The sequence below is a fragment of the Megascapheus bottae genome, chromosome 1 (genome assembly GCF_031878675.1).
Source record: "Megascapheus bottae isolate mThoBot1 chromosome 1, mThoBot2.hap1, whole genome shotgun sequence".
NCBI lineage: Eukaryota > Metazoa > Chordata > Mammalia > Rodentia > Geomyidae > Megascapheus > Megascapheus bottae.
The window spans coordinates 2,272,567-2,297,642 of NC_143509.1; the positions used below are offsets into that span (position 1 = coordinate 2,272,567).

General features: G+C 56.8%; 3 protein-coding genes across 4 annotated transcripts; all 3 read right to left on the reverse strand.

The window, feature by feature from the left end:
- Positions 1–6,298: 6,298 nt before the first annotated feature.
- Positions 6,299–7,211, reverse strand: C1H19orf53 (chromosome 1 C19orf53 homolog). Its single transcript, XM_090336113.1, has 3 exons — positions 7,072–7,211; positions 6,942–6,997; positions 6,299–6,551 (listed from the first exon to the last, which is right to left on the reverse strand). Exons 1-3 carry the CDS (start codon positions 7,169–7,171, stop codon positions 6,414–6,416), a joined length of 294 nt encoding a protein of 97 aa, XP_090192239.1. The 5' UTR covers positions 7,172–7,211; the 3' UTR covers positions 6,299–6,413.
- Positions 7,212–7,584: 373 nt separating this feature from the next.
- On the reverse strand, positions 7,585–11,654 carry Mri1 (methylthioribose-1-phosphate isomerase 1). Its single transcript, XM_090336059.1, has 6 exons — positions 11,456–11,654; positions 11,140–11,378; positions 10,382–10,557; positions 9,077–9,253; positions 8,775–8,999; positions 7,585–8,264 (listed from the first exon to the last, which is right to left on the reverse strand). Exons 1-6 carry the CDS (start codon positions 11,585–11,587, stop codon positions 8,128–8,130), a joined length of 1,086 nt encoding a protein of 361 aa, XP_090192185.1. The 5' UTR covers positions 11,588–11,654; the 3' UTR covers positions 7,585–8,127.
- A 566-nt stretch (positions 11,655–12,220) lies between these two features.
- On the reverse strand, positions 12,221–19,735 carry Yju2b (YJU2 splicing factor homolog B). 2 transcript variants are annotated; one of them, XM_090336016.1, is made up of 10 exons: positions 19,648–19,735; positions 18,476–18,666; positions 17,425–17,478; positions 16,441–16,523; positions 16,157–16,212; positions 15,456–15,516; positions 14,498–14,640; positions 14,245–14,417; positions 12,957–13,095; positions 12,223–12,830 (listed from the first exon to the last, which is right to left on the reverse strand). In XM_090336016.1, exons 2-10 carry the CDS (start codon positions 18,476–18,478, stop codon positions 12,364–12,366), a joined length of 1,179 nt encoding a protein of 392 aa, XP_090192142.1. In that variant the 5' UTR covers positions 18,479–18,666; positions 19,648–19,735; the 3' UTR covers positions 12,223–12,363. The 2 variants fall into 2 exon arrangements, with proteins under 2 accessions (XP_090192151.1, XP_090192142.1); XM_090336025.1 differs by lacking the exon at positions 16,157–16,212 and having other exon boundaries at positions 12,221–12,830.
- Positions 19,736–25,076: the final 5,341 nt, after the last annotated feature.

The following is a 25,076-nucleotide window of genomic DNA, read 5'->3' on the forward strand; positions in this document are numbered from 1 at the left end:
GAGTTTCGGGGCGGGCCCTGTGTTCATTCACAACATTCTTCCCCCGCCCCCCTCCGAGTAGACAGCGCGCCCCGGGCAGCTGGGGCTGCGCCCACACACGGCTTTGTTTATCGAGGGTCGCTTCCGGGTGCCAGGAGGGGCCGGTCATCGAGGCCCAGCCGAGGGACACGGAGCCAAGGGACCCCCCGCCCTCGGGGCTGTGGGACCCGAGAAACGCACTCACTCAGCCTCTCGGGGTTCGGGGTCAACTGCAGATGCTGGGGGGTCCCCACCCTTCCTGGTAGAGTTGGGGAAATCGAGCTTCATTTGGGGTTCCACCGGTCACCCCTTGAGCATCCATCTAGGACACCCCCAGATCCTTCCTAGGCTGCACATATTATTCTGAGCCATATGAATTTTCTGATTTTCCTACCATTAGAATATGGGTGGCCTGCAACTCTCTGACATCTTTCTGACTTAGTGAGTGTGTCACCCCTTGTGGCAGGGGAGCTGGCCGCCCTCCCCCCCTCACCGCCTTCCCCGTGCTGTATGGATATGCGGGGCAGTGTAAGTTTTCTGGGGACAGTGAGGGCTCAAGGCCCGAGTTGGGTACAGGGTCCTTCAGGACCTGGAACAGCGTCCTGCATACAGTAGGCGCTCCATCCATGACTTGGGGAATGGGCCACTTCTGTGTTGGCCTTTTGTTTTCTTCAGATGCAGAGGGTGAGGGGGGGCATGCTGGCCCCTAAGAAGCCAGTTTGCCCCCACTCCACCCCCAATGGCAATCCAGGCCTCTTTCCCGCCACCCCAGCTTTTCCCATTCCACACCTGCAAGTGGCTGAATGTCAACAAGCAGGCTGGCAGAGCCATGGTTTTCCTACAGTAAATACAGACCACATTCCTGACATTTCACAGGCGAGTGGATGGTGAAATATTTCACTAAGGGTTTGCAGTGGGAGGTGGGGGCAAGGGGGCTCTGGCCTGGTGCATACAGGGCCCTGGGCTCCATCCCAACACCACACGCAGAAATGAACATGGATTACATGTGCAAGTGGCATTCTAGAAAAGATGTAACTTAAGTAAAACATATCATTAAAACTGATCACCGTTTGAAGCTGGCCTGAGCAGGAAAGCCAATGAGGCTCTTCTCTCCAGTTAACAAGCAAAAAGCTGGAAATGGAATTGTTGGCTCAAGTGGTAGAACAGCTTTGAAGGAAAAATGCAAAGGTGCAGACTGACTTCGGGCCCCAAGAATAGTTCAAAACACAAAACTGATTCCACTTGTTTTATGTAGGATGAAAGTACTCATTTATGTACTTTGCCAGTCCTAGGGCTTGACCTCTGGGCCTGGGCACTGTCCCTGAGCTTCTTTTGCTCAAGGTAAGTGCTCTACCACTTGAGTCACAGCACCAAGTCCAGCTTTTTGAGTAGTTTACTGGAGATAAGAGTTTCATGGAGTTTCCTGGCTTTAAGCTGCAATCTTCAGATCTTAGCCTCCTGAGTAGCTCAAGTATGAAGATATTTAAAATGTAATCTGTGGGGGTGCTGAGGAGATGGAGTTAAAGCTCAGTGAGAGACTGTGCCAACCACCACCACAACAAAACCCAAAAGTTGCATGTGGCTGACTGCTAGTGGCTAAAGCTTGTAACCCCAGCTACTCAGGAGACCTGAGGATTTTGGTTCAAAGCCAGCCAGGGTAGGAAAGTCCATGAGCCTCTTACCTCTAATGAACCGGTCAAAAGCCCCAAAAGGAGCTTTTGGCTCAAGTAGTGCAGTTCCAGCCTTGAGTAAAAAAGGTCATGAACAGAGTGCCCAGGCCACAAGTTGTGTATGTCTTATGCAAGCTGTGTTATATGCTCATGGACCTCACTGGTCTTAGGAAGCCTAGTGTTCCACACTGGGAACACAGAACTAGCAATAACAATTATAATTATTACAGAGCAGGTAGGTGCGGCCCTAGAGCAAGTTTTAACCTTTCCATATTGCTGCAAATGGGAATGCCACCCCCATTTCTCAGAGGAGGAAACTGAGGCTTGAAGAGGAAGCTGCTGGCCTGAGGCCACCTGGCAGGAAAAGCCAGCCTGGTAGAAGTCATAGGAGGGAGGGGGAGAGGCTGATCTGGAGCCCTGGGTCATTGGAACCCTGGCCCAGGCCCAGGCAAGTCCCCACCAAGTCACACCCACTACAGAAGACAGGGACATCAAAGTTTTGTAGCCATGTTGTATCAAGATCACCACAGAGCCACGCCCCTGACCATCAGGCCACGCCCACCAAACTACATCATTGCCTGCCAAGCCACACCCAGAAAGGGAACCACACCCACCAAACAAGCCCTATCACAGAGCCCCACTGCCCACCACACCCACAGGGAGCCACGCCCCCCAGCCTGGGCCTTCTCTCTCAAAGGTATGGGGGGAGGGGTGACTTGGATCAAACTGTGGGGGCAGGAATCACTGGGGAGCAGGAGAGATTTAGGGTGCTTCATGACAAACAGCACCCCGTTCACAGCTGGGAAAGGCCACCTGTGCTCCGACGCTCACCTTACAAGTGAGGAAAAGGAGGTTCAGAGCGGGTGAGAGCATTGCCCAAGGCTACACAGCCCTGGATGGGGTGCAGACCGCAGGTCAGGCGTGTCAGAAAGGGAACGAGGAGCTTGGGTGTCCTCAAGGTGAAAAGGCCTGGTTTCCTTCGCGCCTGTTCCTTGCTAAAAATACTTTTAGGAAAAGGGAGGTGGTGGCGTGGGTTCCAGACAGTCAGATCCTCCCCTCTGGGGACGCCAGGGAGTCCTGGCTTGGGAAATGGCGGCAGCCACATTTTTTCCTCCTGCTGGGAGGGGTGGGGGTGAGCTCACTGTCTGGGCATGCAAACCTCCTGACCCCTGACCCCAAACCCATATGTGTGTCCCCCCCAATCTTCTGGAGGAAATGGGGCTTCCCTGGAGGCTCAGGTAGGAAGAGGACATGGGCCTGGAGTGCCTGGCACCAAGCGGGCTGGCCGGATGCCAGCCTGGCAGCATGGCTGGCTTCCAGGTCCTCGCTGGCCCAGCATCTTACATGTCTCCTTTGCTTTTCTGAAACTCCACTTCACAGGCAAAGAGTCACCCATGGCCCTGCCAGGGGTTGGGGCGCATTCCACAGCCTGTGGGGAGACAGGCACAGGCTACAGAGATAATGGAATCTCTAAAGCCAAGATGGGGTTGGGGAAAGCAGACAGCCAGAAAGAAGCATGAAAGCTCACCCCAACCCCCAGGCCCCCGCTCAGCCCCTTAGCTTTCCACGCTGAGGGTGTGGTGGATGCTGGGACTCAGAGATGGGAAGTGACTTAATGAAGACCATACAGCCAGGGATGGGGTGGGCAGGGCTTGGTGTAGGAGGTGGGGTTCCTCACAATCATGGAGCCAAAGATGGGCAAGTAGGTTAACACTCTAGCATCAAAGGAGTTTGGCTGGGTGCTGGTGGCTCATGGCTATAATCATAGATATTCCAGAGAGTGAAGTTCAAAGCCAGCCGGGGCAGGAAAGTCCAGGAATCTCTTATCTCCAGTGCCCAGGCTAACGTAAGAAGTGGCTTAAATGGTAGAATGTCAACCTTGAGTGGAAGAGCTCAGGGACAGAGCCCAGAACACGCATTCGAGCCCCCAGGACCAGCACACACACACACACACACACACACACACACACACACACACACGCACACACACACAATAAACAGGGCTGGGAAGGTGGCCTAGTGGAAGAGCTCAGGGGCAGAGCCCAGAACACACATTCGAGCCCCCAGGATCAGCACATAGACACACACACACACACACAAAATAAACAGGGCTGGGAAGGTGGCCTAGTGGTAAGAGTGCTTGCCTAGCAGGCAGGAAGCCCTGGGTTTGATTCCTCAGTACCAAATACACAGAAAAGGCAGCAAGTGGCACTGTGGCTCAAGTGGTAGAACGTTAGCCTTCAGCAAAAGAAGTTCAGGGACACTGCCCAGGTCCTGAGTTCAGTCCTGAGGACTGGCAATAAACAAAGTTTCTAGACTAGCCTGGGTGTCCCCATCCTGGGCAGGGCTTGGCCAGAGCCAGGGTGCCCCCTTGTGGCCAAGCCAGGTAACAGACATCACCAGATAAAGTCAGCTCCAGCCTTCCCGGATTCCAGATGTAAGTGTTCAACTAGCATTTTCAAGTTGGGTGAATGCCAGTGGCTCATGTCAGTTAGTTAGGAGGTCACCAGCCCCGGTAGAAAAGTCTGTGAGACTCTAAATCTCCAATTAACCACCAAAAAGCTAGCAGTGGAGCTGTGGCTCAAAAGGAAGAGTACTAGCCTGGCATGAACAGGCCCTGGGGTGAGCAAAACAGAGGCCTGGTTCCGGCAACAAAGCAGAGACCAAAAGCCGCAGAGCAGAGATGATGGATGACTGAGATAGCTCAATAAAACAGAAAACAAACCCCAACCCCACGGGCAGGGGGCAGGCAGGCTGTGGGGAGGGGCACAGAAGGCTGGGGGAGAGGAGGGATGTAGAATCGCACTAGCTGGTCAGGCACTGTGGCTCAAAGTGGTAGAGTGCTAGCCTTGAGTTGAAGAGCTCAGGGACAGAGCCCAGGCCCAGAGTTCAAGATATACCCTAGTGTCTCAGCCTTCAGAGGCAGGGGAAAGGCAAAGCTTGCCACCTCCCACCCTCTGGCGCCCCGTTCTGCTTCCTCCATGCTTTGGAATCTCTGACAGAGTGGGAGGCACTGTCATAAACTTGAGGGGCTCAGGAACGTCTAAACCTGACCACTTCCCCAGCAGTATTATCAGAACCCCTGCTCTTTCAAGGTTATTTATTTTGGGAGGAGAATTCTTGTGTTTGTTTGTTTGTTTGTTTTTTTGGCAAACTTAACATTCCGTTCTCAGGGACCACTGTGGGGGAAGGATAGGGGAATCCCCTTATGGCTGGGGCGTGACTGTCTCCAAACACCCGAGGCAGGCTGCTGGGGGATGAGGGAAAGGTTTGTGTAGCTCTCGATTCTGGAGATTCTGCTTCAAAACTCAGTGGGGCCTCGCCGTGGGTACTGGACAACAATGGACATACACACGTTACAACAGCTGACCCAAGCCAGGAAGCAGATAGAGGCCTGACAGGGCCCCACAACCCCTTGAAGGGCCCAAGACTTCTGCCAAGCCCCTTCTCCCAAGGTCCCCAGCACCACCCCCAGCACTGTCACTGGAGACCAAGCCTGTCATACACATGCACCCATGGTACAACACCCACATGTAAAGCACCTGAGATCCTAAGTCAACCATGAGCTATCCCTGCCTGCCCCCCTCTTGTTTTATTAAGTGCTTTTGCTATGGAGCCCAGGGTGGGCCTCTCAGTTCTGGATCGTCCTGCGTCTGGTGGCACAAGTCTACAATCCTAGCTGCTTAGGGGGCTGAGAAAGAGGATCAAAGTTTGAGGCTCAGGCTCCACCTTCATATTAAGAAGTCAGGAGCAGTGGCATGTGTCAGTGCTCCCAGGGAGAAACTGAGGCCTGCAGTAGGTGGCCAGGGGCAGGAAAGGCCAACTTATCCATAAAATATAAGAACAGGGATACAGGCATGGCACCACATCCCAGATGACCAAACCAAATCCTCTTACTCTCCTAGGAGACCAATTCTCCATGCTTGGACAGAGTGTGGTGGCACATGCCTATAATCCCAGCTAATGGAGGCCAGCAGGTTTATGAGTTGTTGACCAAGTTGGGGAGCTCATGTTCAAACACATTAAAACTGTGGCGGGCGTTTGTACAGCAGGCTGTGCAATTCCCAGCACCACAAAACCAGAAGAGAACAAAGCAAATACTCAGACGGTCCCTGTCTAAGGCTCCGAATTCAAATCATAATCCAAGTACTAAAAATCATCCAATAGAGCCTGTCACAACAACACCTGCTTTGGCACTGGAGGGCTGCCTGAGGAAGACAGAGTCACACCAGGCAACCCCCAGCAGGGGTGTCCTGGATGGCTGCCATGACCAGGGAGACAGTGAACACGGGGCACCACTGAAGGGGACCAGGGAAACTGCTGGCTGGGCTTTGGAGCTGGCCTTGCATCCCTAGCTGCAGGTGACAGGTGGAAGGTACCAGAATGGCCTGGCCCATAGTAGTCCTTACCGAGTCAGCCCCAGGACCTTAGGAAATGGGGTGAAAGATTCTGGGCTCCTCCCTGGCTGACCCCACCGACAGTGGAGGGCGTGTAGGTGATGGAGACACACTCCCCAGCCCTGAAATGGTGGCGGCCCTGGAGGGGAGGGACAGCAGGCCCCTGTCGCGGCGCAGAGGCAGCACTAACGGGAAGGGAGAGACGGCAAAAGGGACGGGACGGACAGGTTTATTGCTGAGTTGAGTTGGTGCGGGACAGCTGGGACCCCACTGGCACGTCAGTCCTTGGGACACCTGGCGGTCAGCTCCCACGCAGGGCTGGGGGCCTTCAGGACGGCGTGGGGCCGGCGGCTGCCCCCTTCTTCTTGCCAGGCTCCCGCAGCAGTGCCAGCTTCTTGGGCAGGCTGGAGCTGGCTTTCATGACCAGATCGTGCTCGATCTTCTTCCGGATCCCCACCTCCAGGTCCTGAGGAGCAAGGGAGGCACACGGACACGTGTGTGTGTGTGTGTGTGTGGTGTGTCTCCTCCTCCCCTCTCGGCCCTAACACACACGGAGCTTGCTCGTCAGTCCTGGGGCTCAAACTCACGAACTGGGCGCTCCTTCGCGCCAGGCGGGCGCGCTCTACCACTTGAGCCGCAGCTCCACTTCCGGCTTTTCGCTGTCTGGTCTCACGGTCTCGCTCTCTCTCTAGCTCCGGGCTGGTTTCGAACCCGAGACCCACCCCGAGGTCTCTGCCTCGGGATTTTCCGGGATCCCAGGCGGGGACACCGGCGCCCGGCTCCAGGTCAGCACCGCCGTGCGCTCACGCGTGGCACGGAAGGGAAACCGAGGCCCGGGCGCCCCGCCCCCGCTCACCTTCCTCAGCTTCCGCTGCTGCACGACGCGCGCCTTCTTGGGGGCGATGACCCGAGCTGGGGAGAGACAAGCCCGCGTGAGGCTGCGGAGCCACGGGCCCACGGCCCCCCGCTCCGGGCCCGCTCCTCACCGCCTTTCTTCGGGCCCTGGCTGCGCCCGGCCGCCGTCGCCGCCGTCTTCTTGCTTTTCCCGGGCTTCGGAGCCTGGAACTTACGCTGCCCCTGAGCCATGACTGGGAACGCGCCGGAAGAGGCGGGACAAAGAGGCGGAAGTCGCCAGGCACCATGGGATACAGAAGGAAGCGTGCGCGCGATGGCTGATGGGAGACAGCGGGGCGGAAGAGCGCGAGGGCTGCCGGGACATAGGAGGGCGGGGTTAAAGGAGCAGAGCTCCGCTGTGGAGGGAAGACCTATAAGGGCGGGGACTTGGTGCTCTTAAATCGCATCACCGGCCTCAGGCTGAGGCAGATGCGTTCACATCCAGAGTAGAAAAGGTAACGGGGTCACCAAAACTTCAGTATTCATGATATTTTAAAAAAATGATTATTGGGCAGGGCCGGGAGTTTGGCCTAGTGGTTAAAGTGCTTGCCTAGCATGCATGAAGACCCGGGTTCGATTCCTCCGTACCACATACATAGAAAAAAGCCAGAAGTGGTGCTGAGGCTCAAGTGGTAGAGCTCTAGCCTTGAGAAAGTCCAAGGACAGTGCTCAGGCCCTGTGCTCAAGCCCAGGACTGGCAAAAAAAAAAAAAAAAAGATTATTGCCTTTATTTGAACTCCAAGTCTAGCCCAAGGTAGGCTTCAAGCCACATCCCTAGCCCTATCAGTTTAAATATTAATTGAAAAAAAAAAAGTGTACATTCTTTTGTGAGTGGGTGCTGGTCCACGGGTTTGGACTCAGGGCCTGGCGGCTGTCCTTGAGCTTTTTGTTGTTGTTGTTTAAGTTCCACTTTGGGATTTTTTGGGTACATAGAGAATTGTGGACTTTTCCTGCCCAGGTTGGCTTTGTACACTGATCCTCCAGATCTCAGCACCCTGGATAGCGAGGATGGCAGGTGTGAGCTCTAGAAGGCTGTGTCGACAGGGAGGAAGATCAGGTTGGGAGAAGTCTATTGAAGAGATTTATTATAAAACCTGAGGAATGAGGTCAGGGGAGGGAGAACTGGGCTGGTGATGTCTGAGGCACATCTAGGATCCTGAGGGGACAGTGGCACTCAGTGCTGCCTGGAGCTCCCCAGGGGCAAAGACCCCCTTTTCCGTGATAATCCCTCCAGTGATGAGCTCGTGGGGTGTGACGTCGAAGGCTGGGTTCCAAACCCCAATTCCTGTGGATGAGAGAAAAGGCAGGGAATCCAGCCTGAAAATTCTGGGACTCTTCATCCCCAGATTGCAAGGAAATGTATGGCAAGCTTAGAAATAAAAAGTTAGATGCCTCTGCCAGTCCTGGTCTCTTCAACATACCCAACTGCTGTCCCTACTCACTAGAGACCCCTGCATGGCCCTCAAAAAAAGCTTCTGATGTATATAAAAGCAGATGACTTGTTACAGCTCTAGCAATTCCTTTGTTAAGGTTCCAGCCCCTTAAGTTTTAAGCTTGTCTGCACCTCTGGCTGGCCTCCAATGGAGGGGAGTAGAGGGAGGAGATCCTCCTACTTCTGCCTCCAAAAGGCCCTGGGATTACACTCGTGCCCACCATGTCCGGCTATCCTTGTTCCTTGTGTAACTGGGGAGCTGTAAAAGTGGACGTTGACCTCCGATCTCTTAGCTGTTCCCATCCTGGGCAATGGTCTGCCCCCCACTCCTGCTCCTGTGCCCCCTCCGTTCCAACAGCTTACCGGGAGCGGCTATCCTGACCCCATTGACGTCGGTCAGCTCGTGGCCTGGGCGCTCCTCGATCACAATGTCCCGGCCCGTCTGCAGCCCCAGGTCGCAGGAGGAGCTGGGGGCCGCCACGTAGAAGGGGATGCTGTGGTGTTTGGCCACGATGGCCAGCTGGTAGGTGCCCACTTTGTTGGCAGTGTCGCCATTGGCAACCACGCGGTCGGCGCCCACAATGACAGCTGGGGGCGGGGGAAGACCGTGGGGGTGTCACGCATGCCCATCCCCCCCCCCGCCCAGCCCGGCCCGGCCTGCACACCTGACACGCCCTTGTGGGCCATGGCGGCCGCCGCCATGCTGTCGGCGATGAGGGTGGCCGGGATCCGCTCGAACACCAGCTCGAAGGCCGTCAGCCGGGCGCCCTGGTTGTAGGGCCGCGTCTCGGTGCAGAAGGCGTGCTCCAGGCGGTCCAGCTTGTGCAGGGAGCGGATCACGCCTTCGAGGGGGAGGAGGAGGAGGAGGAGGGCCCGGGATGGGGGAGCGGCATGGGCGGGGCTGCAGCTCCAGGCTCCCCCCAAGCACTGGCCTGCCTCTGGTCCTCAGCTGTGCGGCTTCCGTGGGACTGGCGGAGGGCTCCTCAGACTTGTCAGCCTTCCCTGGGGACACGCCCCGCCCCTGGCCACTCCCCCTTCCCTGCCGGCAACATGACCACGCCCCTCCGGAACCTGCCCCGCCCCTGGCCACTCCCCCTCCCTGCCCGCAGCCTGACCACGCCCCTCCGGGACACGCCCCGCCCCTCGCCACTCCTCCCTCCCTGCCGCAGCATGACCACGCCTCTCCGGGACATGCCCCGCCCCTGGCCACTCCCCTCTCCCTGCCCGCAGCATGACCACGCCCCTCGGGGACATGCCCCGCCCCTTGCCACTCCCCCTTCCCTGCTCACAACATGTCCCGCTCCCTTGCCACTCCTTCCCTGCCCACATGACCACGCCCCTCCGGGACACGCCCCACCCTGACCACTCCCCTTCACACAACCTGACCACGCCCCTCTGGGACATGCCCCGCCCCCGGTCACTCCTCCTTTCCTGCCCACAACCTTACCAGGCCCCTCACTTTAACTGGATCTGAGCTCCGCCACGCCCCTTCCTGGCTTCAGCTACCGGGGTCTTAATCTGGGAATGTCACTCTCTTCCCATGGAGTCCACCACCTGCCCACTCTAGGACTTTGGCTCAAGCCAGGCCCATGAGAATATGTGGACTAGGTAAGGTGGCTTCATCTGGCTTTCTGGCACCCTCAGCTGCTTTCCTCATCACCTGAACTCTAGGGGTCCTCCGATCTGTGGATGGAGGGCAGAGCTGAAGGATGGGACAGAGGGATTCTGATGCCCATGCATTGGACTCCTGGATACAGCCATACCTGAAGCCAACCCCCCTATCTAGCTGTCTTTCCACTCACACACAGACACTTGATGTCATTTTTGTGGGTTTCTTCTCAATACCCTTTCTGCCGTCTTTGCGCCTCTTCCTTTTCAAAGCAGTCTCATGATGTCAGCCAGGCTTTCCTCTAACTTCCCAGCCTCCCATACCAGGGATGAGTCTGCGGTGGTTAAGGACAGGAACTCACCCAGGGCTGTGCCATAGCCAGCGGTGGCCAATGCACCGGTGTTACAGTGTGTCAGTACAGTTACTTTGCCACCCTCAGGGGCTGCCCGCTCCAGGAGGTGGCGCGCTCCGAGGTCCCCAATGGACTGGTTGTCTCTGAGGTCCTGCTCCAGCATGTCCTCGGCAAGTCGAATCACTCTGTGGCAGACAAGGGGCCTTCGGTGTCAGTCAGGGCCTTCAGAGTCGACCTTGGCTTCCCTCAGTCCAATTTGGTTCAGCATGGGCCCAAAACTGAATTACTGGAAGGTACGCCAGCTGGCAGGCAGAGGAACAGATAATATTTTTTTTTTTAAAGAAAAGTGGCAAAGTCAGGCAACACAGAGCAGAATACTTGAGTACTGATTGTAACAGCATGTACAAAGGCCCTGAGGCAGTAGCAGGCAAATGACAGAGGGGAATGGGGTGGCTGGAGTAGGAAGGAAGAAGACACGGAAAGGGGCAGAACTCGGGAAAAGACACACACATTCCTCAAGAGCACACATGAAGGCCGGATTGTGGTGGCTCAGGGACAGTGCCCAGGCCCTGAGCTCAAGCCCCAGGCCCAGCACAAAAAGGAAGAAGAGGAAGCAGCAGCAAAAGCCAAGAGAACAGGTGGAAGGGAAAGGTGGGGGAAAGCCGGGCGTCTCCTAGGGTGGCTCCGGTGAAAGGGCTGTGCAGGGGGCCCAAGGCCAGAGGCTGAATGGCGCCGTGCCTCAGTTTCCCCTCGGCGCAGGTCCTCACCTTTCCCGGACCGCCTCTTCTGTGGCGCCCTCCTTCTCCGCCTCGCGGGCCGCGGCGTCGGCCAGGGCGCGGGCGGCGCGGGCCATGTTGACGGCGGTGGGTCGCGCGGACACCAGGAAGCTCAGCTTGTCCCGCACGAAGGCCACGAGGGCGGCCGGGCCCGGGCCCCCGGCGCCGGCCTGCAGCTCCAGGGCGAGGCTGAGGCAGCCCACCAGGGCGATGGCCGGGGCGCCCCGCACCTGGCGCGGCGGGATCGGGGTGTCGGGGTGCGGCTCCGGCTCCCGGCCCCGCCCCAGCCCCGAGCCCCCAGCCTCACCTTCATGGCGCGGATCGCCTCCCAGGCCTGCTGCACCGAGCCCACCGCCTCGTAGCGGCTCTGCTGGGGCAGCAGCAGCTGGTCGAGGATCTGCAGCGACCCCCGGGAGTACCGGATCGCCTCCAGCGCCATGGCACGGCCGATGCGCTCACCCGGAGCCCCGCCGCCGGAGCTGCCCGCCGCCAGGTTGCACGCGCGACGGGGGGGAGGGGCCGAGGCCCCGGCGCACGCGCACACCTGCTTTCCGGGCTGGCTGTGCGAGGGGCGGGGTTCTCCGGCGGATGAGGACGCATGCGCACCAGCAAGTTCAGGCCGAACACCAGGGGGCACGCACAGGGGCGGGGCCGCCGCTGGGGGCGGGGCCCACGGCGGGAGGGGGCGTGGCGGGCGCTGCGGAGGGGCGTGGCCGGAAGCGGGCGGGCGGGCCTCCCGGGTGGGAGGGGCCTGTGGAATCCCATGCAGTCCCGGGACCCGCCGCGCTCTGGAACCCACAAGGCCACATTTGTGGGGCGCCTGCTGGATACCAGGCCATGCGCTCCGCCCAGGGCTGGCTGGCCGGGGAGGCCGGGCCCACTCCTGCCCGTCCCTCGTGAAGCCCCGTGGTGGGAGTCCTGGTAAATTCGCCTCCGCCGGGCAAGGAGGCCCGGGCTGCGGCGCCCCGGCTGGCAACACCAGAGCCCCTCGTTCAGGAGGAGGTGCGGGACGGCGCTCTGCCCGGCGTCCTGCCCTCCGCCACCCCCTCCCTGGCCGCGTCCCCCAGACCCGATCACTAACCCACAGCGGGGGGCAAAGAATAGGGCTTTAATGTGGGGGCGCCGGTCAACAAGACCAAATAAATAACTGCATTTGGGGGAGTCGAGGTGCCGGAGGCTGCAGTCCGCGTCTGGGGCTCGGGGCTCCCCGCGCCCTCACTCGCTCTCCGAGCCCGAGTAGTCGGCTACTAGCGAGGGGCTGGGGCCACTGGGGTGCGGGGCCTCTGGGGGGTCTCCGGGTCTGCGGGGAGCTGCGGTCTCCGGGGCCGGGGCTTCGTCCTGAGGATCTGGCTGTGGCCTGCTGGGGCTGGGGGCGTCCGGACGGCAGTCCTGGAGGGGTGCCGGCGTGTCCCGCGTGGGTCCCTGGGCCTCCCCGCCCCGGGGGCTCTCGGGGTGCGGCGGGGTCTCCAGGCCGTCCCGGGAGCAGCGGCGCCGCACGATGCCCAGGTCCCCCACCGAGATGGGCGAGCTGGCCGGGACAGCGGCCGCGGCCCTCCGAGCCTGCGACAGCTTCCTCAGGACACTGCTGGCTTTGCTGCTGGTGGCCCCGGGCCCGGGCGTCGCAGGGAACCAGGAGCGGCTGATGACCTCCGACCGCTTCTGCTTCTGCTTGTCCTCGTAGGCTGCGGGGAGACAGGGCAGGGCGGTGAGGGACTGGCTAGGGCGGGGGCCGCGGGCGGAGCATGCGCAGAGCTGTGGTCCAGCACCTGCTCCGGGATAGGCCACCCGCCTTCACCGTCCTCACTCACAGTCCAGGGTGTGGAACTTGAGCAGTGCCGCCAACCTGCGGTCGTCCTCCGTCTCCGGTACCAGCGGGATGGCCAGGCTGGCTTTGGCCTGCAAGGCCTGGTCCCTCTCCTCCTCCTCCTGCATGGCTTTCTTCTTTTCCTGAGGATCAGGGGACAAGACGGGGTAGGGGTAGCTGTCAGAGAAAGGACCCCAGGGGCTCAGTTTTGCCCCACCCTCTTTGTGTGTGTGTGTGTGTGTGTTATGCTGGAACTGGGGCTTGAATTCAGGGCCTTGTGTTTGCCAGGCAGGCACTCTACCACTTGAGCCACAGTCCCTGTCCCGAGCTGAATCTTAATCTTCCATGTACTTAAACCATAATGTGGAGCTAGAGTGGGTGGGTGGCTTATATCTGTCATCCCAGCTACTTAGCAAGCAGAGGACAGGATGGCGGTTCCAGGCTGACCTGGGCGTACACTTGAGAGCCCTTGTTAACCAACAGCTGTGTACATACCAGGTGTACACACCTGACATCCTAGCTGAGCAGGAGCATGGGGAGATTGAGAGCTGAGGTCTGAGACTGGGAGACTGAGGTTCCTGGACAGCATAGGCAGATACCATGCTGCGCACGGTGGAGAATGCCTGTCCGCTATGGTAGGAAGTAAAAATAGAGGAGGATCGTGGTTCAAATGCATGTGGGGGTGGGTGGGTAAGGGAGCTCTTGTCTCCAGCCCAGAAAAAGGGCTGGGGAACTGGGTGCAGGTGGCTCACTCCTGTAATCCTAGCTGCTCAGGAAGATTTGAGGATTGACTTTTGAAACCAGCCTGGGCAGACAAATGCTTGAGATTCTCATCTCCCATTGATCAGCAAGAAGCCAGAAGTGGAGGTGTGGCTCAGTGGTAGAGTGCCAGCCTTGAGCAGAAAAAGCCAAGTAAGAGTGCAAGGATGTGAATCAAAGTCCCAGTATCACACACACACACACACACACGGAGCTGGGGTTGTGGCTCAGCTGTCTAGCACCTGGCCCACAGGGGTAGACGTCTTCATGAGTGACGCCATACTGGAGGCTGGTGGGAGACTGTCCATCCCTTCTGCCATGAAGAAACAGCTAGAAGGTGGAGACATCTTTGGACACTGAATCTGCTGATACCCTGCATCAGGGGCCCCTCTCTCCGGCCTCTGAAGGCTCCTCCCCTCAAGGCCCCGCCCACCCAGAGGCCACGCCCCAAGTGCCCTACATCAGGGGCCCCCCTCTCCAGCCTCTGAAGGCTCCTCCCTCCCAGGCCACGCCCGCCCAGAGGCCACGCCCACCCGGAACCTCCGGCGCAGCATGCTGTTGAGGGCGAAGTCGTCCTTCCAGGCGCTCTGGGCCTCCTGGATGAGGCTGAGGCTGGGCAGCGCCTTCTTGAGCGTGCTGCGGTCCGCCTCGCCGTGCTCCAGGCGGAACATGGCATCCGTTTCCAGCTTCTCTTTCTTCTCGTGCTCTGTGAGGCCCAGGACAGCGTGGTTGGGGGGGTGCACTGGCCCGGGGCCCCCTCCGAGCGGCGGCGAGGCCGCGGCTCACCTGTGGTCAGCACCTGCGCGTTGTCCTCCATGTCCCAGCGCTCCTCCTTGCGCTGGGCGCCGCTCACGATCACGTAGTCGCAGTTGGCCGGGTCTGTCTGCATCTCGATGTAATTGACACACAGGTGGCATTTCATCCGGAACCTGCGACAGCAGCTCGTGTGACGCCCTGGGCTCCAGGCCTAGTACCCAACAGCACATGCACACACACACACACACACACACACACACCCCTCCCCAAGAGAGAGCCTGGAGCCAGGCCCCGGTGGCTCCCGCCTGTCATCCCAGCTACTCAGGAGGCTGAGAACTGAGGATCACAAGTTGGTGACAACTGGACCTCTAGTTAACCACCAAACAGCTAGAATTGGCGCTGAGGCGCCAGTGGTAGAACACTAGCTTTGCACAAAGAAGCTAAGGAACAGTGACTGGACCCTGCATTCAAGCCCCAGGGGTTTTCACAGACACACACACACACACACACACACACACACACACACACACACACAAATTGGCTGCTTCTTCCTCGTGTTTTGTCCACCCAACCATTCACTCCTCTATATATCCAACAAAGTTGCCCAAGACCTGTTCTGCCAGGCTGGTGCCTGCTAGGGGCAGGAAGGGGCAGGGGAGCGAGTTGTGCTGCCGTGTGGAAGAGCACAACCACACCATGTTTGGAGCACCTGCTTTCAAAAATGCCCCCATTGCAGGGGTTCACCCATCATCCCAGCTACTGGGGAGACAGAAATTGAGTGGATCTTGGTCCAGGTTGGCCCTGGATTCTATCTGAAAAACAATGAAAGCAGAAAGTGCTGGGGGCTTGGCTCAAGCATCTCTCTAGCACAGTCATAGCAAATGTGGAGGGGGGGGTAGGGACACAGATCATCACACCCATGCACACAGGATGTGATGGTGGAAACCTTCACCTGCAGGCCCCCCAAGATGCCATCTGGCGCCCCTACCTGTAGATTGGGGTGGTGTAGTAATTTCCAACCTTCTTCTTCTCTGCATTATAGCGAACACCTGGGGGAAACCAGGAGAGGATGGGCTTAGTGGGGAGGGCAGGCAATGCCTGTGCGCTGAAGGTGTGGGGGGGCAGGGTTGGTGCCTGTACTGGTGCTGCAGCCAGGGTGTGGGCCAGAGCCAGAGGGCCGGATTTGAATCTGCCTTTTCCACCTGTCGGCTGGACAGCCTCAGGCCAGGCACCTCAGAGGTCTTGGTTTCTTGTCTACACAACAGGATGGCAGGCTCATACCCTTGTAAAGACTCCTGGACAAGGGATCCATTGGGAACAAGACCAGGCTCTCATTAGTTCTTTCCAGAATGCTTACATTTTTTTTTCCATACATGGAGCCATGTCCATTTTGATCTCATGATCCTCCTGCTTTAGCCTCCCAAGTGCTGAGATTACACCACTACAGCTGGCCTTTTCTTCTTTCCTTTTTGCCTCATGCCCATTTTACAGACAGGTAAACTGACACAAGCAGGACACCTGGACAGGAGGTGGCAGAGACTGGATCACAACCATAGGGCCTGGCTTTCTAGTCATTCTGTAACCTGGGTGCCTAACTCCTGATCGGAAGCCTGGAGGAGGCAAGTATCTCACAGGGATTCCCCGGGCAGGACCAAGCTTGGGGCGGTGGAGGGGAAGTGGAAAGCTCACCCATGCCAATGTGATTTTTGCAGCCATCACACCAGATATTATATGGCATCTCGAACCTGTGGAAACACAAGGCATCTTTACTGTTGTCCCTCTGGAGTTAGCCCAGCAAAGGCTTCCAGACTTGTCAGTAACAACCAGTGTTGTAGTTTTGTTACACCGCTATAGATGACTGATACAAGTCAGAAGGAAAGCTTTCCGCTTTCGAGGATTGTGGCCCTGTAGTGTGCTTGGCCAGTAAGGGAGACACATAAGGTAGCAGTTCTCAGGGGAGACCAAAGTCTCACCGGATGATGAGGATTCCTTGTGACAGCTTTCGAGCCCGCTCCCGGAGGGGATGGCTGTTGTGATATCGGTTGAGAGAGCCATGCTGGACAGAAGGAAGAGAGTAGGTTAGCATTGCTGATTTGGGGGACTGCAGGTTTCCTGGGGCCCTGCCACTCTGGGATAAGCCTCATGGGTGGGGGAGGCCTCAGCTGGCCTCTGGCAATGCAGGAGGCACAGAGACCTAGGGAAAGCCCATTACTGGCATCAGGAACTTGTCCCTTCCTCTGTCTCCATGGAGGATGGGCCAGGGTGTCCTGGACACTGTAAGTCTGCACAGAAAATCCCCATGGACTTTCTGTCTGCAGGTGACATGCTGTCAGAGCTATGTGTCCGGTGACTATGGCCTGGAGGACAAGAAGTTTGCTGGTTCCAAAGCAGTTCTGCCTGCTTTGAATTTTGGGCTTTTCATTTGGAAGGCAACTGTTCCACCACTGCACCACGCAAGCCACGCTTCCAACACATGGGGTGGGTTGCCTCCCTACAGGAGCCACGCCCCCAGCCCGTGTTCTGACCGTTTCTGAGCTGTGGTTGGCCACATCCATACACACATAGAGCCAATGAGATACAGTGTGTGAGTTTGTAGCTTCTACATCCTGGTGATGAGCTTGGAGGGTGCCATCATGGGGGGAGGGGAACGGACCTGATTTTGCCTTTCTGAGCCCCAGATGATCTGACAAGTGGGAATAATGATGACGGGTTCCTCGTGGTTTGATTAAATGAGGACACTATGGAGGGCTCCCTGGCCCTGCAGGTGCTTATTTTGGTTTTAATTCCCAGGGATCCGGTGAGGGCAGGGTGCTTAGGCCAGGGGGAAATCTCCCCATAAAGTGCAGCTTGTGCTAGGGATATCGTGTCTGGGACACTCGGCCCGGAGAGCTTGCACTGTGGGGTACTGGTGTCTTTGGAGTGGAAGAGAGGGAGGAGGGAGAAGGTGGGGCCCTTACCTTCTCGGGGTTGAAGTCCGGAGGATAGTACTTGTTCACACCTTTTCTTTCACCCTGCAGAGCAGCACAGGGGTGTGTCAGGGGAGTGTACACAGAAGCGCCCCACAGGGAGTGTACATAGGCAGATGGGACATTGGGGGGGACACCCTCATTATGCTGGGTCCGGTGTCTGATCAGTGAGTGACCACCAGAGTTTGTGAAAATTATAGCCAGAGGGGCCGGGAGTTTGGCCTAGTGGTAGAGTGCTTGCCTAGCATGCATGAAGACCCGGGTTCGATTCCTCGGCACCACATGCATAGAAAAAAGCCAGAAATGGTGCTGAGGCTCAAGTGGCAGAGCTCTAGCCTTGAGAAAGTCCAAGGACAATGCTCAGGCCCTGAGCTCAATCCCAGGACTTGGAAAAAAAAAATTATAGCCAGGGCACGGTGGCTCACGCCTATAATCCTAGCCACTCAGGAGGCTGAGATCTGAGGATCAAGGTTCAAAGCCAGCTCAGGCACAAAAGAACTTGAGATTCTTATCTCCAATTAACCTCTAGAAAATGGGAAGTGGGGCTTGGCTCAAGGGAAGGTGGTAGTCTTGAGCTGAAGAGCTCAGGGACAGCGCCCAGGCTGAGTTCAAGCCCCATGCCCCCCCCCCACACACAAAAAAGTAAGATTCAGATTTCCCTCCAGTAGTGTCTTTCACACTTTTTTTGGGGGGGGGGACGGAGGGAGCTGTGACATAATTGACAATAAGAAATCCAGGCAGACACAGGAATGTGATGATGCATGCCTGTCATGCCGGCACTCAGGAAGACAGAGGCAAGAGGATCATGGGTTTGAGGCCAGTTTGGGGTACATAGTGACACCCCCTCCCCATCCATCTCAACCGCCCTCCAAATTACTATTAATAATAATAATAACAAATTTCCTTGGTTGATTAATTACAGTATCCAGCAAACAGCAAACGTGGGATTTGAAACAAACCTCTCAGCACTCTGGGAAGGAGAGGAGTGGGGCTACTTCAGGGACCCCACAGCAATCCTGGGGGTACAGGGCTAGCTACTCACCATCCTGGGAGCTCTCTGGAGCCCTCACTTGCGGGGTGGTCACCGCAAGGTGGGCACTGCTGGGTCCTTCCTGCCTGCAGAGCTTGGCACTGAGACTAGTGCTCTCCTGCGAAGGTATCTTTGGGGACCAGGGGATGGCGCTGGCACAGAGGAGACTCCTGGCAGACGTAGGGGACACCTAGGACCAGCATCTAATCGATGAGAGGGAGGGAGAAAGGCATTAAGTTCTACCTGTCTTATGGCCAGTGTGGATTGGACCTTGATTTGATGCCCCACCCCACTCCCAGCAGCCTGTGGGCTCTCTTTAAAATATTCCTGCAAGCATCATGGTCCTCCTAAATTTCCTCTGGTAATCTCTTTCTCTCTCTCCCCCCTCCCCTTTTCTTATTCCCCCCGCCCCATTTTGTTTGCCCGTATCAGCGACTGAATCTAGGGCCTCCTGCTTGTGGACCAGGCAGGAGGATTGAGTCTAAGGTGAGCCTGGGCTATCCAGGAAGACGATTTCAAAAACATTATCTCTAATTGGTTACTTCATTTTCTACCACCGTAAGCACAGACTCTGATGCATCCTGGGTCAAGCTGGCATGGGGAGGGGACCTCAGACCCCCCCCCACTCCAGAAGCTGAAGGGGTGCAAAACCTCCCCCTCTCCATGGTGGTGGTGGGGGCGGCCTGGGATGGATGAGGAGGTCAGGGCCTGCTGTGATGGACACCGGGTAAAGAGCTGAAATCCTCAGGATCCCAAGAAATCACTGACCCCATTTCACCCAAGATCGCCACTCGTGCTGACCCGTGGCCCCGGGGCTGTCCCGGTGCCTCAGTGTCCCCATCTCTAAACGGGACTTTTGGTCAAAGTATCCGACCCGCTCCGATCGCTGTCAGGGCTGGGGGGTGCGGGTGGGGGCGGGCGCGGAAGCTCCTCGATCAGCCGAGTGCAGGCGGTTCTGCCTCACGCGTCAAATGACAAAAACCCAGCCGCGACCGGCCGCCCTCGGGCGCCTGGGTTCTGGGGTCCCACGGACGAAGCGACGAGAGGGAGGGGTCGAGCCCCGGGACCTCGGGTCAAGAGCCACCCAGGGGCCCAGAGCGGGCTCCAGGCGGTGGGCTGCCGTCCGCAGGGCCCCGCGATCCCGGGCACGGCCGGCCCCGCCGCCGCGCACCGCCCGCACTCACCGAACCTCGGCCAGCTCCAGCTCGGCGACCGTCCCGGAAGTGCGCCCAGGCCTGCGGGACGGCGCCGCGTCCTCCCGCCGGCGCGGGGGCGGGGCCAGGCAATCCGGCCGCGCTGATTGGCTGAGTGCCCCAAGACGCCGTCGGCTCTCTGCCGCGCTAGTGGACTAATACAGGATCGCCCCGCCCAGCCGTGCGTACGTCACGAGGCCACACCCACGTCACCGCCCATCCCGGGAGGGCCAATCCGAGGCCCGCGTCCGGACACCGCCCACCCGCTGCTCAGTCTCGCTCACCAGGTAACCATTCCCACTTCATTTAAATGCTGGAGAGCAGGAGAGTATTTCCTATTGGTAAAAGTGACAAGGCACAGATCAGTGTCCACAAATAAACACGTGTGTGTGTGTGTGTGTGTGTGTGTGTGTGTGTGTGTGTGAGCCCTCCGAGGCCCGCCCAGATGCTCTGTTGTGATGACAACTGGGGCGGAGCCTTTCTTCCTCCCACCCCCTTCTATTCTCCAACTGCTTTAACTAGGTCAAGTTCAGGCGAGGCTGTGTTCTTCCTTATCCAATCAGACAGACACTTACTTGTCCTTAAGAGATTTTTGCATTTAAACTTGTGAGGGTTCTGGGGTTTGAACTCAGGAGGGCCTGGGCCCTGTTCCTGAGCTTCTGTCATTCAAGGCTGGCGCTCTATCACTTGAACCACAGCTCCTCCTCCTCCTCCTCCTCCTCCTCCTCCTCCTCTTCTTCTTCTTCTTCTTCTTCTTCTTCTTCTTCTTTTTTTTCTCTTCTTCTTCTTCTTCTTCTTCTTCTTCTTCTTCTTCTTCTTCTTCTTCTTCTTTTCCTTCTTCTTCTTCTTCTTCTTTGCTGGTTCATTGGAGAGGAGCGTCTCATGACTTTTCTGCCTGGGCTGGCTTCCAACTGCAATCTTCACGTCGAGTCAGTCTCCAGAGTAGCTGGGATTACAGGTGTGAGCTGCTGGTGACTGCCCTTCACATTTTACATCAAATGACAGGCCCCGGGCCTGGTCCAGTGGGGGGAGAAGGCTTTAATGAAGGCCCAGCGAGGAGGATGCTTAGAAACACTGGCCAGTTTTCCGCCCCTTTCCTCTTTTTCCTTTGAGTACTCTATAATTTATTCACCACATCTATTTATAATTTACCTGGCTTCTCCAAGCCAACTCTTTTTTGAGGCGATGCTGCAACGCTGAGTTTCGCAGAAATGACTCAGTGGTGACTAATGATTCGTTACCGAAGGGGTCACAGCAGGATTTCTTTAAATAGAACACTTTCGCAGAGAGCCCAGAAGGATTCGCTTTGTGTGAAATGCATTGAGACCGGCAGATCCCCTCGTCCTCTCCCCATACCCGGGGCTGCTTCGTGCAGCTGAGCGGCTGTAACTTGTGTCCTGCACCACCACCACCGTCAGGCTGAGAACATCAAAGGGGTTCAAATCCATAGTAAAATCCACTTCCCTGTTCGTTTCCTGTCTGTTGAATGGGGGAGGGGGTTGGTTTTCTCTTTGTATTTTCTTTTAGGTTCATTTGTTTGATAGTGGAGCTCTGAATGGAAGCCAAGGCCACCCTCCCCCCTCCCCCCTCCTCCCGCTCCCTCCTCCCTTTGGCCGTTAACTGAAGCGGGGCGGGGACCTGCCTCCTGCAGACAGTCCAGCCCTCAGCTGGGCGCACAGCCGGGTCTGTTCTGCGCGCGGCCGCCAGAGGGAGCGCTGGGATTTCGTTTGAACATTATGAAAAGTCTGGCTGTGAGAACTGAAGTGCCAGCCTGGGGCCGCGGCTCCCTCCTGTCATCCTATCCCGGACGTGGAGATCTGGAGGACCTCGCAGCTCCTCGCCACAGCGGCCAGCGACTATGGACAGCAGCAGACACCGGTGGCCCAGTCACTAGAGAAGCACAAGGAGGAGGATGGAGGAAGGCCTGGCTGGCCTGGGAATAGCGGGAGACTCTGTGGCTCAGGGGCCGTGGGCGTGGCCCGGCGACAATGGGCGTGGCTCTGGGTAGGGGCGTGGCTCCGGGCGGGGGCGTGGCCTATCCATAGGAGCTGTGGTTCCACTGTAGGGGGCGTGGCTCTGGGGCAGGGGCGTGGCTCCAGGGCAGTGTGCGTGGCCCGGCAGCAATGGGCGTGGCTCTGGGTAGGGGCGTGGCTCCGGGCGGGGGCGTGGCCTATCCATAGGAGCTGTGGTTCCGCTGTAGGGGGCGTGGCTCCGGGGCAGGGGCGTGACTCCGGGGGCAGGGGCGTGGCTTAAATAGTAGAATGTCTGCTTTGAGTTCCAGCTCAGAACCGCAGTTTTTACAATAAAATAAAATTGAAATTCGTCAAAAAAAAAATCAGCCAACTTGAAAGGAACAGTGTGGTCGAAAAGCACTTCCGTCAAGTTCTGGTGTCTTTCCATCCTGAAAAGGAAGTGGGTGGTTAGCCAAACCTGGAGGGCAGGGGTCCCTGGCTAGAGGTCACCTCGGGGGCCGCCGGTACCCTGGCTGCTTCGCCACTGGATCTCCTTTTTCCTCTCCCTCTCCTTAGATAGGAAGCCAGGCATGGTAAGCTTACAGCCAATACAGGAGATACTCTTTCATCTACTTACCTTAACATGGAGGGAACTGAGTCATTTAGGGAAAATGAGGCCCAGTCACTTGGGGAGAATGAGCGTGGTGAAGAGAACGAAAGACATGCCAGCTTTGCTTCACAGAGGGACCACAGGATGCCCCCCTTCCTGAGGGAAACACCCCCTAACCGTTCACACTTGAGTGGCAGGATGTGTGCCTTTCTGAGAAAGCTGCTCCCTCAAATCTACGCAACCTTCGGTCCCACGTGCAGACCACAGAGCTCCTTCCTTATTTTATTTTAATTAATTAATTAATTTTTGCCAGTCCTGGGCTTGAGCTCAGGGCCTGAGCACTGTCCTTGGACTTTCTCAAGGCTAGAGCTCTACCACTTGAGCCTCAGCACCACTTCTGGATGATTTCTATGTATGTGGTACTGAGGAATCGAACCCGGGTCTTCGTGCATGCTAGGCAAGCCCTCTACCACTAGGCCAAACTCCTGGCCCTCCTTTCTTATTTTATAAGGCTCTGTGTTGTGGCAGGATGCATTCCTACCTGGAAGAAATGCTCCCAAGCATCCAGAAACTCAGAAAATGTGAGAGAGGAAAGGAGTGATAGAGCAAAGATAAAACACTTTACACAACGTTGAAGCTGGACCCCCGGCAATCAGAGTCAAGGACCCTAAGTGAAGAGTCCCTGCTTATAAAGGAAAAACATCACTAACTCTCACCTGCATCTGGTGATAAGTTCAGTCACGCACTGACTTGTTTCCCGACCATCCATCTGTCGAGCGTTGGAGCAGATGGCTCTTCTGCACACGTTCTGGAAGCAATCAGTTATCCTGGTGCCAAGGTCACTGACATTCAGCCAGGTGGAGTGGTTCAGGTCTAGAATCCCAGCGACCTAGGATCACAGATAGAGGACAGCATGGTCAAGAAAGTTCACGAGACCCCCATCTCAGTCTTCCTAACCAGGAAGGAGCGATGTACTGGGAAGAAGATTCAGGCTCCTGAGCAGAACTGTGAGCTCACACCCGAAATATAATACAAGAAGGGCCCAAGTAGTGTGTGTGTGAGGGCTTGCTACCTTTCCAGGTCCTGTGAACCTTTAACGTGTGTATGTGTGTGTGTGGGGGGGGTCCAAGGAGGTTCTTAAGTGACTGGAGCCCTTATGTGCCTTCCAAAGACAGTGTGGGTCCCCCCTCTTCTTTCCTTCTCCCCTTCTCCTTTCTCTTCTCCCTCCTCTCTGGTCCCCTTCTCCCCTCTTCTCCTCCCATTTATATGCTATCCTTCTCTTTCCTTCTCCTGTCCCTTCTCTTTCCTAAGCTCTGCCCCACCATCTATCTGCTCTCTGCCACAGTGGGCGTGGCTCTCCATATCCACGCCCTGATCTGGTGGGTGTGGCTTTCTCCACCACCCCCTCTCTGTCACGATGGGCGTGGCTTTCTCATTCTTCCCCCCCGCACTTCACTCCCCCATCCTTGACCTTACCACAGGCCCAAAGGCACCACAGACCCTGACCCTGGTCTGGGAAATCCTGAGTTGAATCCCAAATAACAACAGCAACAACAAATTAAGAAACAAAGTCATACTTGCATATAACTTACAGACATCTCCTGTAGAGTTGAAATGACCTCTAAATTGTTTATAGCAGCAACTACAATGTAAATCACTGCTTTGCATTGACGAGTGAATAAAGACAAGAAAAGAAAAATGTCTGTTACAGAGGCTTTTTGCTTTTGTTGTGCTAGTCCTGGGGTTTGAACTCAGGGCCTCAGTGCTGTCCCTGAGGTGTTTTTTTTTTCTCTCTCTCTCTCTCATGAGTAATACTCTGCCACTTGAATCTCAGCTGCATTTCTAGCTTTGCAATATAGTTAAATGGAGATAAGAGTCCCACAGGGCTCTCATCCCAGCTACTCAGGAGGTTGAGATCTGAGGATCAAGGTTCAAAGCCAGCTGGGGCAGAAAAGTCTGTGAATCACCAGAAAATCAGAAGTGGCACTGTGGCTCAGCGTGGTAGAGCCCTAGCCTTAAGCCAAAAGAGCTCAGGGACAGTGCTCAGGCCCCATAACTGACAAAAAAAAAAGTCTCATAGACTTTCCTGCCTTGGCTGGCTTTGAACCCAAATCCTCACATCTCAGCCTCTTGAGTAGCTAGGATTACAGAGCCCCCAGTGTTTGGCGTGTGTGTGTGTGTGTGTGTGTGTGTGTGTGTGTGTGTGTGTGAGAGAGAGGGGGGGGGAGAGAGAGAGAGAGAGAGAGAGAGAGAGAGAGACAGAGAGACAGAGAGACAGAGAGACAGAGAGACAGAGAGGGCTTAAGGTTAGCCCTCTGCCACTTGAGCCACAGCACCATTTCTGGTTTTCTCTGAGTATCTGGTACCAAGGAATGAAACCTGGGTCTTCATGAATGCTAGGCACTCTACCACTAGGTCATGTTCCTGGCCCCATGAAGAATTTTTTTTCTTTTTGTTGGTCATGGGGCTTGTGCTCTGGGCCTGGGTGCTGTCCCTGAGCTCTTCAGCTCAAGGATATCGCCCTACCCCTTGAGCCACAGCCCCACTTCTGGTTTTCTAGTGGTCAATTGGAGATAAGAGTCACAGACTGGCTTTGAATGGCGATCCTCAGGTCTCAGCCTAGGATTACAGGTGTGAACCACTGTGCCTGGCTATAAAACTGGTCTTTGGGCTGGGAGTTTGGCCTACTGGTAGAGTGCTTGCCTAGCATGCACGAAGACCCGGGTTCGAGTCCTTGGTACCACATACTTAGAAAAAGCCGGAAGTGGTGCTGAGGCTCAAGTGGTAGAGCTCTAGCCTTGAGAAGCCCAAGGACAGTGCTCAGGCCCTGAGCTCAAGCCCAGGACTGGAAAAACAAC

Coding starts and splice junctions, on each gene's coding strand:
- Yju2b (XM_090336016.1), bottom strand. Junction 16,524..17,424: donor CGGACTTCAACCCCGAGAAG/GTAAGGGCCCCA, acceptor CCTTCTGTCCAG/CATGGCTCTCTCAACCGATA. Junction 13,096..14,244: donor TGCTGCGCCGGAGGTTCCGG/GTGGGCGTGGCC, acceptor CCTGATCCTCAG/GAAAAGAAGAAAGCCATGCA.
- Mri1 (XM_090336059.1), bottom strand. CDS start 11,587: ATGGCGCTGGAGGCGATCCGGTACTCCCGGGGGTCGCTGCAGATCCTC. Junction 11,379..11,455: donor AGGCGATCCGCGCCATGAAG/GTGAGGCTGGGG, acceptor CCGCCGCGCCAG/GTGCGGGGCGCCCCGGCCAT. Junction 9,000..9,076: donor GGCCCACAAGGGCGTGTCAG/GTGTGCAGGCCG, acceptor CCCCGCCCCCAG/CTGTCATTGTGGGCGCCGAC.
- C1H19orf53 (XM_090336113.1), bottom strand. CDS start 7,171: ATGGCTCAGGGGCAGCGTAAGTTCCAGGCTCCGAAGCCCGGGAAAAGC. Junction 6,998..7,071: donor CCAGGGCCCGAAGAAAGGCG/GTGAGGAGCGGG, acceptor GTCTCTCCCCAG/CTCGGGTCATCGCCCCCAAG. Junction 6,552..6,941: donor AGCAGCGGAAGCTGAGGAAG/GTGAGCGGGGGC, acceptor CTTGCTCCTCAG/GACCTGGAGGTGGGGATCCG.